This window comes from Exophiala mesophila (assembly GCF_000836275.1).
Source record: "Exophiala mesophila strain CBS 40295 unplaced genomic scaffold supercont1.3, whole genome shotgun sequence".
Taxonomy (NCBI): Eukaryota; Fungi; Ascomycota; class Eurotiomycetes; order Chaetothyriales; family Herpotrichiellaceae; genus Exophiala; species Exophiala mesophila.
In genome coordinates, this window is record NW_015622506.1 from 656,572 (window position 1) to 668,472 (window position 11,901).

At 51.2% G+C, this 11,901-nt stretch overlaps 6 protein-coding genes across 6 annotated transcripts; 2 read left to right on the forward strand and 4 right to left on the reverse strand.

Annotated features, from left to right (window-relative positions):
* Nucleotides 1-102: 102 nt before the first annotated feature.
* On the reverse strand, nucleotides 103-2,798 carry PV10_03892 (uncharacterized protein). Its single transcript, XM_016368404.1, has 5 exons — nucleotides 2,562-2,798; nucleotides 2,433-2,500; nucleotides 2,257-2,382; nucleotides 1,976-2,209; nucleotides 103-1,916 (listed from the first exon to the last, which is right to left on the reverse strand). The coding sequence occupies exons 1-5, from the start codon at nucleotides 2,635-2,637 to the stop codon at nucleotides 228-230; spliced, it is 2,193 nt and encodes a 730-aa protein (XP_016224192.1). The 5' UTR covers nucleotides 2,638-2,798; the 3' UTR covers nucleotides 103-227.
* Nucleotides 2,776-3,454, reverse strand: PV10_03893 (uncharacterized protein). The gene is made up of 3 exons (XM_016368405.1): nucleotides 3,363-3,454; nucleotides 3,199-3,313; nucleotides 2,776-3,141 (listed from the first exon to the last, which is right to left on the reverse strand). Exons 1-3 carry the CDS (start codon nucleotides 3,392-3,394, stop codon nucleotides 3,058-3,060), a joined length of 231 nt encoding a protein of 76 aa, XP_016224193.1. The 5' UTR covers nucleotides 3,395-3,454; the 3' UTR covers nucleotides 2,776-3,057.
* Nucleotides 3,455-3,986: 532 nt separating this feature from the next.
* PV10_03894 (long chronological lifespan protein 2) lies at nucleotides 3,987-6,190 on the reverse strand (the record flags this gene model as incomplete). Its single annotated transcript, XM_016368406.1, has 4 exons — nucleotides 3,987-4,785; nucleotides 4,819-5,210; nucleotides 5,809-5,924; nucleotides 6,031-6,190. The coding sequence occupies 4 exons, from the start codon at nucleotides 6,188-6,190 to the stop codon at nucleotides 3,987-3,989; spliced, it is 1,467 nt and encodes a 488-aa protein (XP_016224194.1).
* A 257-nt stretch (nucleotides 6,191-6,447) lies between these two features.
* PV10_03895 (ribosomal protein L27) lies at nucleotides 6,448-7,634 on the forward strand. Its single transcript, XM_016368407.1, has 2 exons — nucleotides 6,448-6,764; nucleotides 6,821-7,634. Exons 1-2 carry the CDS (start codon nucleotides 6,503-6,505, stop codon nucleotides 7,372-7,374), a joined length of 816 nt encoding a protein of 271 aa, XP_016224195.1. The 5' UTR covers nucleotides 6,448-6,502; the 3' UTR covers nucleotides 7,375-7,634.
* Nucleotides 7,348-10,463, reverse strand: PV10_03896 (uncharacterized protein). Its single transcript, XM_016368408.1, has 2 exons — nucleotides 7,773-10,463; nucleotides 7,348-7,701 (listed from the first exon to the last, which is right to left on the reverse strand). The coding sequence occupies exons 1-2, from the start codon at nucleotides 10,341-10,343 to the stop codon at nucleotides 7,600-7,602; spliced, it is 2,673 nt and encodes an 890-aa protein (XP_016224196.1). The 5' UTR covers nucleotides 10,344-10,463; the 3' UTR covers nucleotides 7,348-7,599.
* A 182-nt stretch (nucleotides 10,464-10,645) lies between these two features.
* On the forward strand, nucleotides 10,646-11,722 carry PV10_03897 (uncharacterized protein). Its single transcript, XM_016368409.1, has 2 exons — nucleotides 10,646-10,925; nucleotides 11,014-11,722. The coding sequence occupies exons 1-2, from the start codon at nucleotides 10,877-10,879 to the stop codon at nucleotides 11,244-11,246; spliced, it is 282 nt and encodes a 93-aa protein (XP_016224197.1). The 5' UTR covers nucleotides 10,646-10,876; the 3' UTR covers nucleotides 11,247-11,722.
* The last annotated feature ends 179 nt before the right edge of the window (nucleotides 11,723-11,901 follow it).

Here is an 11,901-nt window from a genome sequence, read left to right on the forward strand (position 1 = left end):
TATTCTTCGGAGTTTAGAAACTTGGCAGGGAGACGAGGCTGCACCTCAGCCTTGCCAGAGCCGAACCACATGGTTCTGTGCATGAGGCTTGCAACAAGTATGGCCATTCTATTGTGCTACTCAGCCCAATACAGCCCAGGGTGCGGGCGGTAACGAATCATATTAAAGCTACCATATTGCGCACAGAAAGCATTGAAAAACTAATAAATCGTGGTTTCACGATTTGGTCAGCTTGAAATCTTGGGTACTGGCCAGGATGGATGCCAACGATCTCGATGACCCGACTCCGCAATGGTGACTGTGAGCGCAGACAGCATCGCCTTGTTCCTGTTCAATGTGTTGCTGAGCACACTAATGGCGATTCCGTTCCCAATACATGCTTTGATGCAGTTTCGTATTCCCTGTGTCCATTCCTTTTCAATGATCGAGGAAGAAGTACCCCCTAATCCATCTGGGGCGCTGAGCAACGGCTGAGAGTTCCATCGATTTTTCAAAATTTCATCCCAGGTCTTTCTGGCGATCTGGTTGTTTCTCGAGGCCTGATCGAGCACCACTTGATCCGAAAAACCCTCGAGAAGATAGCCTTGTCGGGCAACCTCCGCGGTGAGCGGCTCGGGGATTGAGAGATGTTGGAACGGTCGCAGTCGTAGCTCATATCTTAAATCGTGCGTCGAGTAGCTTGGGGTTGGTTGTTGAACATGTCCATGGCGTTGCAGCACCACATAGACGCCGTGTAGTGCTTTAGCCAAGGCTTCAACGGCCTTAAGCCAAGTGAATTGGCGAAAGAGCTGGCGAAGATGAGCGGGAGCCTTGCGACCCCACATGGCGTCCAATTCGCCATCTGAAGCGACAAAGAGGCTGATTCTATCTAGATGAGAGATATGCGCATTGCTCACCCACGCCAAATGCCATAGGGTTTGGACATATTCATAGGGAGCGTAGATGGAAAGTTCGAACCCGAGCTGGTGAATGGTAGCTAACTGACAGAGCTTGTGATGGTACACCCAACTACTGAAGGTGTATGAAAACATCTGGTCTTCACCACCGGGGATCGTTCGCGGCGATTCTCCAAAAGCAGACTGATAGGATGCGTCGAGCTCCTCGGCTTCGGCCTGGATCTGATCCCATTCTAGGGCAGCATGACACGTGGTGCGTCGAAGTCGAGATCGGCTCAAACACTGCGCACGGAAGATGTTGACGAATGACTGGCCAACACGACCTGCAAACTCTGTCATCTGATTGAGGATCTGTAATTGTTCAGTACTGAAAGACCTTTCATTCCACGTTAGATCCTGCGTCAACAGGTAGTCGGGTGCTGCCAAAGGTCGGAGATCTTGGAAAACAAATTCTTGTGCAGTAAACCTCCCTAGAACGTTATAATCTAGGCTCAAGAAGGATTGCACGAGTGCTCGAACATAGACGGCAGGTTGTGGGTTCTGGGACATGAAGACTTGATAGGCTGCCAGCAGATCCGCGCTGCATGAAACGTCAAGTAGCTCAAAGGCATTGATGGAATCGGTGAACAGCTGTGTCAGGAATTTGAAGGACTCCTGATGATTGATAACAACCATAGGCCTGGGCGGGACGCTGCTCGCCAGTCGCCGTTGGATCTTCAGTGTGAAGACTTCCGAGATCACGGGCTTCCCAAGATGGGAGGAGGTTTGCACGACTTCAATGATGGATCGAGGGTTTCGGACTCGTACTGGATCAGGGATTGTTGCATCAGCACATGAGTGAAGCATGAATAGGAAGGACAGGCGTAAGTCTAGTCTGGCAGCAATGGCAGCTTCGAGATCTGGGGCCAAAGCAAGGGTAGAAAGATGAGTCCGAGCACTCTGCAAGACAACCAAAATATCGTCGACCGCCACGCTGTGTAGCAAGGGACGGTTGAAAACCTGCGTAGCAAAATCCTCTTCCTGTAGCACCACTGAATCAGACCATGCCTCCAACATGCCCAGAGAGTTCTGCGACTCACCTCGTAATAATGTGAATTTAGAATCATTGTTAGAACAAGATCGCAACACTTGATTAATGCCAAGCAGAAAGGCTGGAAAATGTGAGTCAGGAGAGGTGGAAGTGGTGTCGAGACAGGCACTCGTTTATGGAAGCTGGCCTCGTCTAATGATTTGGGCTCTGGCCAAAGCAGTCGTTCGATATGGACAGACGTGAAAAGAGTTTGAGAGAGCGGGTAGCCCATGTGCCATGCGACCTGTGATTTGTCAGGATTGAGAGAGATGACAATTATCAGAGACGTGCCTCGCGACAGATCAGTTCATCCATCAACCAGATGAGTTCCTCTGCAGAGAATGCTGTTGCGAAGTCGTAGTCTTCCTCGGCTTCCTCGCCAGGATAACACCCGCTGTCCATCTTGGGATCGCCAATCTGGGCTGGTCAGCAAATACGATCAGATACCCAAAAGCTCGCGTACTAACCTCCAAGGCACTGACGGCCTCGAACAAAGTAAAGTGCTCATCTTTAACCAGCTGGCCGGGTTTTAGGGCTAGTTTTTGTCAAGTCAGAGGCCAGAACACAGCGTCAACATGCGGATGATGGTAGCTTACTGGACGTGGCAGCCCGGAAGGCGGTCGTTATGTCGTTGATTTGCACATTTGGATGCAAAATGGTTGGTCGCACCATGGCCTCCTTGGTTGTAATCGATGACACTCGTAGTCGGAAATTGGGGATTCGTTATATCCCAACATTGGCGGTGGAGATAGCCCGCGACAACGAGAGTGACTTGGAATTGACGTTACGAGCACGACATGGAGATGACGATGGCCACGAAGAAGTCATGGTAGATATAAGATTGTTTAGAGACAGACGAACTGATTAATGGCCGACATGATAATTTAATTGCCTTGGGCATAAAATTTTGGAGTGTCATGTCATGTGCTTCCCCCCAATCTCGCTCCACTGAAGGGTTGAGGGTCCAACTTTATGGCTACGCTTTTCCATTCCACGAGCAGTCTTGCCAGACGGAGTGATATGATATTTACAATGAACAGTATCCCAACCTAGGGTACCGCTGGCCCGCTGTCTCCAGGCTCAACTCATCCTTTATTTGGCTTCTTGTGATGCTAGTTCCGTCGCAGCTTCGGCATTGGCTTCTCCCAAACTTCTGTTCTCCCCCTGCTTGCCATTCTTTTGAATCGGTCAGTCAGTATTTTGGTAGGATAATTCCATGGTGCCACAACTGACCTGCCATTTTGCGAACCTCAGGTCCATTTCACCCCGTCTCTCAGCTTGTAATCTTGGGCCTTCCTGCAACGATCGTCGGACAACTCGGGCGGCGATTGCGAGGTAGCGGTTGTAACTGCATGGGTCAGCAGGTCAAGAAGCGATGCCAGGGGTTGAGCGCGTACGAAATGCCTGCTGCTTTCCAGGCGAATGCCATCTTGACGAGGATTGTGGGCGTGGATTTGAGGAGTTTGATAGTTTCGTGGTAGAACGAAAGGGTCAAGAGGATCCGGTCTCAAGCTCTGAGCTTCGAAGCTGCGCCGACCAAATGTTGCCAAGGCCGGATTCGGAACAACTTTAACGCGCCAGTTCTGCCACCTCTGCTCCTCCGTATCGATGCTGATAGACTTCGGGGAAACATTACTACGGATCTTAGCAATATCATAGCAAGATCATTTACTATTGTTGAGATGAGATACCTGAGCTGCTCAGTGATGTGTATTGCCACCACTTGACTCCTCTGAAGGACCTCAAGTTGGGAGCTCACTGACATATCTTGCGACTGCGCCCTTCATGATGCGACTCAAATCATTGTCGTGCTCTTTGGACACATAATCAAGGACTGACTAACAGCGATCTCATATTCTTCTTTTAGCATGTACGTCAGACCAAGCATGTGATCACCTGCCAGTGCTTGCAATCTGTCAGGTCTGTGCGATTCGTGGCCAGGTGGGTGAGACTGAACAATTGTACTCTTGGAGTCTTCTGCACAGAGAACATCACTCATTTCTGTCACAGGTTTGAGCAGGTTAATTGCCCTCGTCAAACTTCTGCTGTTTCAGGCAGCAGTCCGCTATTATAAGTACAATATCAGCCGGTTGGAGGGAGATTTTGCCTTGAAAATCGTGCCCTTTCATGAGCGCAAGAGCTTTGCGGAAGTGCGTCTCTGCAGCCACATGCTGGTCTTGCTGGAGTCTTTCCTGACCCAAGTCTAGATGTCGCTTAGTCCTCAGAAACTCCACCTCAGCTCCGACGGTATTTGGCACTTCCAGTCTTGGTGACTGAGTGATATGATTGCGCTGCTCGTGATCCGTCGGGCACCTGGACTCACGAGAAGGTGGAGATGGCGGTGGGATCCACCCAGCGACTCGTGCTTTGTTATCGCCAGAAAGCCCAACTCCTGAGAGGCGCCGGTGCTCCAAGGGTACATTTGGCTGAGAGATAGTGCTAAGAGACGAGCGCGTACTGGCAGCTGCAGATGCAGTCGTCAAAAACTTCTGGGCGAACGCCATGTATGCTTCCATCCCTGCGCGGCCCGAGGAGTCGACATCACTGGCAACCTGTGTCGAACCACTATTCGAAGGAGTGGACAGGGTTTGCACTAACTCCTGGATGCTTTTCTCCAAGGATATCAGTTTTCTATTCAGGGCTATCTGGTTCTCGACACTAATGCCCCTTTGTTCGAGTTGCAGCATGACGCAAACCATCTGGATGGGAAGGGACAGAGATGAATTGAAGACCTGAATGCGCTGGCGAAGATAGAACAACTCTCCAGAAGCCAGGGACTCCTGAAGTTGAGCCTTGATCCGATGAGCAAAGCCTGAAGTGCTAGCGATGTGTGTGAGCACCTCATTGACTCACTTCATGTTTTTCTTCGAGTCGTCTAATGCTTCCCTGATTTGCAGCCATAGGGGACCGCCATCAGAGGTTTTGCTGGCGATGCGGGCCGCCTCAGCCATCAACGGCGAGCTCAGGCTATGTTCCAGTCCCTCGTAAGTAGCACGGAGCGCCGAAACCTCGTCGCAAAACGATGAGATGCGAGCGTCGACGGTGCGGACATCGCCAACCCACTTGATAATTGTGACTGTACACTGAGCACACGCTGCTGCAATTTGAATTGCCCCGGCAGTCAGAGAAAACGGATCCATCGATCTAAGCCTTGTGAAGACAGTCGTAGCAAGCACCTGTGTTTGATTTCCATTCCATACGCACAGCAATGACCACAGCAACGAGGATGGCAGAATGAGAGTCTCCTGGAGGTCGTGATTCAGAGAGTTAGAGAGCCTTGAGAATCAAAGGTAGACTTGGAGAAAACGCTGCGAACAGCCATTGTGAAGTGGTGCCAGCGCCGGCTATTGGCATCAACATGGGCTGGAAAGGCGTCCATCGGCAGTGTAATAAGGCAGCGACCTGCGTTGAGATGAGGGCATGACAACAAGACAAAGCCCTGCGGGGTGCATCGAACCGCTTCACTGCCAACAAAATATATTCTGCCTCGCTCTGAGCACATGCAAGACATTTGCGCTTGGGAGAAATTGGCACCGACCTCAATATGACAACCATGGGTCGAATTCGAACGCCGGCATTCAAAGTCTTTGGAGATGCGACTAACAGCTTCTATCTCTTCTATGTGGTCCACCGTCGGAGACGACGCTCTGTGGATGCTAGCAGTTGCGTCACAAAGAGGACCTAGCAGAGCAGGAATTGGAATAAACATCTGTATTGCTTGCAAAATGATTGTGTTGCACTTGTACAGAGCCTCCCGACAACGACTCATAAGAGACCTTTTCTGGCCAAGTCAACCTTACGAAGGGCTTCCCCTGCCTTGTAGCCCCCCTTGCTGGCACAAACGGCGATACCTTCTGCGAGTTCCACCTTGTCCTCCACATCAGGGTGCGGACATGGACAGTGGTGTGGAAAATGCACGCAAGCAAGTGTATCCGGGCATAGATAGTTGGAGCAGGTCGCTATGCGATGTGTCAGTAATGATCGAACATGGCTCTCTGATGGACATCAAGCTGCTAGCATGAAGAGGAGAGAGAAAATTCAAAGAGTAACTGGCAATTGACGTACCTCCCTCCCAGTTTTGACGATACCAGTTAGAGTCGCTAGGTACATTTTGTTTCTCCGGAGCGGCTTGTTGCTGGCCGCCTTGGAAAAACTGCTCGAAGAATTGAAACTGAGCTGATGCCACGCTCAGGAAAAGGAGAAGAGTGACAACAGGAGTCATCATGTTGACGAAACAATATGAAATGGGGACAGCGATTTCAAGGATGAGATGATGAAGTCGAAACTGACATTTGGGTTAGATTATATTGGCTTCCATGAGGGAAGGAACAACTTGGCCTTCGCGCCTTCCCTATACCCCATGCAGGGTTTCAAATGACGATGGAATTTGACAGTTTTGACCGAAAGTGGTTAGCGCCAAACTCATAGCAACCTCAACTTTCTGGAAGCAATTGTCCACCGCAAGACAATTATTTGTAACTGCTTCGACAACACCATGTGTCTTCCTCGACGGTAATTATCCTTGCATCAAGTCGCCATGTTGCAGCCACGGCTGTTCCAATCCGCCACCGCAGCGGAACCTTCATTGGTCACCCTCGTCTCGTCCATGAATTCCCTCAGCTTCTACTCCCACCATACACCTTTCAAACCGCAGTCATCTAAAATTCTCGTCCGATATGCCTCCCATGCGGCTCAGGGGCGAGCCAATGGGCCCACAGACTCGGCAGGTCGACGCCTTGGAGCCAAAAAGTCGGCCTCAGAATACGTTGTCCCTGGAAACATAATTTTCAAACAGAGAGGTGGATTTCTCCTTGGGCTGACCGGCCATGGATAGTTGCTGACCCAAAGATTGCAGGTACCAAATGGCACCCTGGCGAGAATGTCGGCATTGGTAAAGACCATTCTATCTACGCCACCGAGTCTGGCTACGTCCGCTATTATCGAGATCCAGCACGCCACCCTAAACGACGATATATTGGAGTCGCATTGGAAAAAGATGGACCTGGCTCGCAACTTCCCGCAACGCCGAATGCCCCCACGCGACGACGGCTGAACATGTTCGCAACACCAATGAAAGAGCCACAAGTCTTCACTGTACCAGTGGTATCTCCACCTGAAACCACACAGCCGGTTAAGAGTCACGGAATGACAAAGTACAAGCCCCGCGTCATCATTCCAACGTTTCTTCGTGAGGGCACCAACCGAGAAGCGAATAGTTCGATTGGTCGCGAAGCAGAGAGGCAGAATGTCAAGGTCGACGGCTTTGATCGGAAAAACAGATGGCAGGCATGGCGCAAGCGAGCTACGAGACTGGAGGCCGCGGTGGCTTCCAAGGCCGCCAAAGGCACCAAGAAGAGCAAGGGGAAGAAATCAAACAAAGGCGTCAAGATTGGTGGTAAGAAGAGGTGACAGCACACATCCTGACCTGGCCTGTCTCCCAAGTGTACCAACAATTTACCCGAGAAGCGTCTGTCTGCGACAAGGCTTTGAACAGATGATCAATGTCTTATTATGCATGTATAGAGTCGTCCGCCCTTGGAAGTCAAGGTTCCATTGTTCTTCCCAAAGATGAACACTTACTTCTAGCATTGGATATCGTAGATAATTCCCGTCGGACGGACACTTCTTTGCCCATTATAGTCCATTTTCCGCTTTGAATTTGTCCCAGGCTTCGTTCAAGGTGCTAAAGACGGACCCGGCAATCATCCTCTGCTCTGTTGTGGCATCCGTCGGGATCTGTTGTGAGAAAGAGTTCGATGAGCAAAAGATGGCACCAGTGCCTATACGAATAGAGAGAAGAGACATACCTTATCGGGGTGAACCTTGGCAATGCCCTTCATGTACTGAATCTTGACCTTCTGTGGCAAGACCAAATCCGCCATGCTGACCTTTTTCCATCCACTTCCCTCCCAAAGGACATTTTCCAACGAACCCAACAAGGCGCGCAGATTGTCGGCTTTCCCGTTTTTCCACGCATAGACTCGTGCATCGACCGAGTCACCGAGCCGAAACTTTTCCTCATCGGCCTTTTCGGCGGCGAGATTCGCGGCACGGAGCCTGGTCACTGCTGCTGCGGCAGTTGCTGGAGCAGGTGAGTTTCGAGCTGGCGCCGGCCGCCTCGGGGCAGACACAGCAGAGCGCTTCGGCCCCGCTGAGACTGGCTTCTGCGTCGTCGGACTGGCCGCTTTCTCGGCTCTAAGCCTGCCCTGTATGCTTGTCGAGCCACCATGCCCGCCTTCGACAGCCAATCTCCAGACAGCTGCTGCTTCGGCCCATTTTTCCATCTGCTCCAGTGCTTCGGCTTTCCGCATCAGTGCCTTGCCGTAGTAGTCACGCATCCGCTTTGAAGAAGTGTTACTTCCGAGATCGATCGACTCTGATTCACCCTTAGATACCCCAATGATGGCAATAGCTTTATCGGCGTCAGTGATGGCCACTTTCGGCTCGCCTGTCTTGAGGGCGGTAAGAGCATGGTTGGTCAGGAGGACGATAAGGAGAGGATGAGCGGCAGGAATATGCGTAATAGAGGTTGCATACGACTGGTGTGCTGCGGAATAATCGCCGCGTTGAAAGTGTGCGTTGCCCTGTTCACGGTGGGTGTGGACTGCCTTAAGGCTGATGGCTGATATCGGTGGAATGTTACGAGCCGGCGCGGGAGGGTTGACGGGTGTCTCGATCCGGGTCAGTGTTGGTTGCGGAGGACGTTGTGGATGGCGTTCGAACACAGCTGCTGGTTTGTTTCTCGAGGAGGCGTCCTGCGAGCCATTCTCGCGGGCATGTGGCTCTATTTGGGCGATAAGGTCGGGTGTCGGCTGCGGTTTTCGCCGTCGGGCGGAACTTGTATATGCCTGAGCCGCCTGCTCTTCGGCTGCCTGTCTATTCAATGATGATCTCGTTGTCGTTATTGGAGGGGAGATGCTAGGGCGAAGAAAAGCTGGTTGCTTTTCATGCGCCTCTCGAAGTGGGAGTGTAGGTTCTGCAGGCCGCTGGGAGAAATTGGGTGAATGGCCCCGACTGTCACCAAATCTGTGATAGGGCTCTTCGGCTCTTGGTTCTCGCGGCTGGGTGATTGGTCTACTAGATTCCAGCATTAATGCTTCATCGGTAACATGCAGAGCTGGCTCATTCCTAGGACTTCGTCTTCGGGAGCCTTGATCCTCAAATTGAGTAGTCTGTGGGTTATTTGTTGCGATGTGGCGCCTTTCCGTGTCACGCATCCACCGAGGCTGTGTCCCTGGTTCGCTGTCAGAACCAAAGTCCTGGACAACCTGATGAACCCTTTTGGTACTCTGTTTCCAGAACGAGCCAGCACTCTTCAGTAGCTGATTGCCAAATTCGCCTGCCATGCGCTCAAAGTCTTTCTCAGGACCCCGAGATGATGCCGGGATTTGTTCATGATCTTGTCGATTTCGTTCATTGTAGGTCCGTTGCTGGCCTGGAGGTGATCTTGCCTCCGACACCCTTGAAACATTCCGCCCAGGTGCTTTCGATCTATCTTGACCCCGAGCTCTCTCCTGGGCTTCAGAATGGGCCTGGTTCAATAGATAACCTACGGCTGCTTGTACATCCAAGCCGGTCTCAGTCGATTCCAGTGCTTGTTTCGCTCTGTCAGCCGGAAACCCCATGTCCACAAGCTCCGCGACTGCTTTATCTTGAGGATGCACATCAGCAGGACTGTTAGAAACACTACTGCTAGAGGGCCTCGGCAACGGTCGAACAGAGGATACTGGTTTCCCTAACAGACCAAGGACATCGTCATCGTCACCGCCAACAATTGGAGCATTTGTCTCGGCTGCTTTGGTTCCTCGAGAAGTGAATTCGGACAGTCCAAAAGGATCGTCATCGTCGCCATCTTCTACAAGGATCTTCTTCTGTACGGTCCCATTTGTACTAGTTTTTGCTCCAGTGGCTGGTTGATTGAAAGCTGCGAAAAGGTCGTCGTCTTCGCCGTCGTCATGTTGAACAGGCTGACTCGAACGAACATAGGGGAGCGGTGGTGACTTGGCTACGGCTGGCGTCCCCCTGCCGCTTCCGAAGTTATTCCAAAAAGTATCATCGCCACCCTGGAATTGTTCTGCAGCTGCTTGGTCTTTGGCTTGCTGTTGGAGGAGTTTGGACTCTAGAAGCCGCTTCTGTTGTTCCTGTAGAGACAGATTCTTACTTGGCCCGGAACCGAAAGCAACCAGGCCGGCGAAGCTATCGTTGGAAGGAGTAGCTGGTTTCGAGGGGGGTTTGCTTAAGGCAGCAGGGAAGGGAGAGGCTCGTCCAGACGGGGGAGGGGTTGGTTTCAGGGAAGTAAACGCAGAGTAATTCGAGGTCGGGGGCTTCCGTGAATTACCCGCATTCGAATCCCACTTGAGGCCAGCTATGTCATCCATGCTTGGATCAATGGCCACTGTAAAAAGGTAACGTGGTCGTCCTCATTGCGAGGGTATATTTTTATGGAAATGATCGCGGTGATGGATTGTGGTTGGAGTTGAGGTTGCAGTGGTTGTGGTTGATTGTATCGGCGTGACACGCAATTGGAATTGGGACAAATGGAGAGAGGAGCACCGCCACACCGACTGTTGATCACAAACATGGGTGCGCCTTCCTCCAGCGGGTGCCTTAGCCACAGAAATGCAAGGGCGGCACTTGCCACATTGCTCAGGGATTAAAGGCAGGGACTAAAGGCAGGTACGTCACCGCATGGTCGCTTGGAGTCACCCCATCATTCTTGAAACCTGATCCTGAAATTGTGGTGGTTCTCGGCGTAGAGATAAGTACGAGCTTTTGGTATCTGCCTGCATTATTCCCTCTGATCCCATCAACAATAACAAAGTACCTACAATCTTCGATTATCAGCCCTCCACTCTTGCTCATCTCCTCCTTTTCACTCGTCTATCAACCTTGGAGAACAAAAGGGATCACAATGTCTGACGCAGCCCCTGCGCTTCTCATCGTCCTCATCACTATCCTTCGTAAGTGTTTTGTCCCGGGGTTTGTGCGACCCGACAACGTCTTACAACCAAAGCCCCATTCCAAGGCATTGCTGACATTGTATTACAGTCCCACCTGTTGGTGTTTTCCTAGTCGCAGGCTGCGGCGCTGACCTATTCGTCAACATCTGTCTCACGGTCCTTGGCTACCTCCCTGGACACATTCACGCTTTCTACATTGAATATGTCTACTTCGATCGACGCGAACAAGCCAGAACCGGCCAGTTGACTGGCTCTGATGCACCGGGCGTATACTCGGACAGAGTACAAAGTGGCGGACATCAAGGCTACGGCACGATTTAAAGCTCAATACTGTACTGGAAAGGTCAATTTGACTTTCGAGGAGTCTACAGATGTTGGACTAGTGAAACACATTGATTTGCCCCCAAGGGACTGTCGACCTCGATACAGCACCTGCGTCCTTTGGGGGCCTTTTCAAATCTTGGGTTGGTCAGGCGAATGGGTATGATATCAGTTATCTGTCGATGGATGCGCTGTGGGTTGGAGGTAGTAATGTCAGCTTGAGAGTCTGATGGAGCATTTTAAGTTGGAAAGCAGTCAGAAGTGAAGCAGTACATGTTCATGGCTGCTTTAGTTGTCACGAATACCCCAAGATCGCTCTCTGCTGGGACAAGCTCATGAATAAAACCAAGATTCAGAGGCGTCGTTGAGGTAAAGAGACTGGAATTTCCAAGTAGATAACACTAAAATTCCAACTGGGTCATCACTGCCGGTAGCTCTCGTAGACCTGGAGGCCATAAACGTACCTGTGAAGCCTCATTATCATCTGTCATTTCGTGGAGCGATTACCCCACCGTAGTCCAAGTCATAGGCTCTACTGTGAATCACAAGTCAAACTAGGCATTACTTAAACCATAGTGACTGATCGCGTTTCCCGTTTCTCGGCGCGTCAGCCCGCGTTTTACTCCATAGAATAGTAGCAAGTACGCGTCACTTT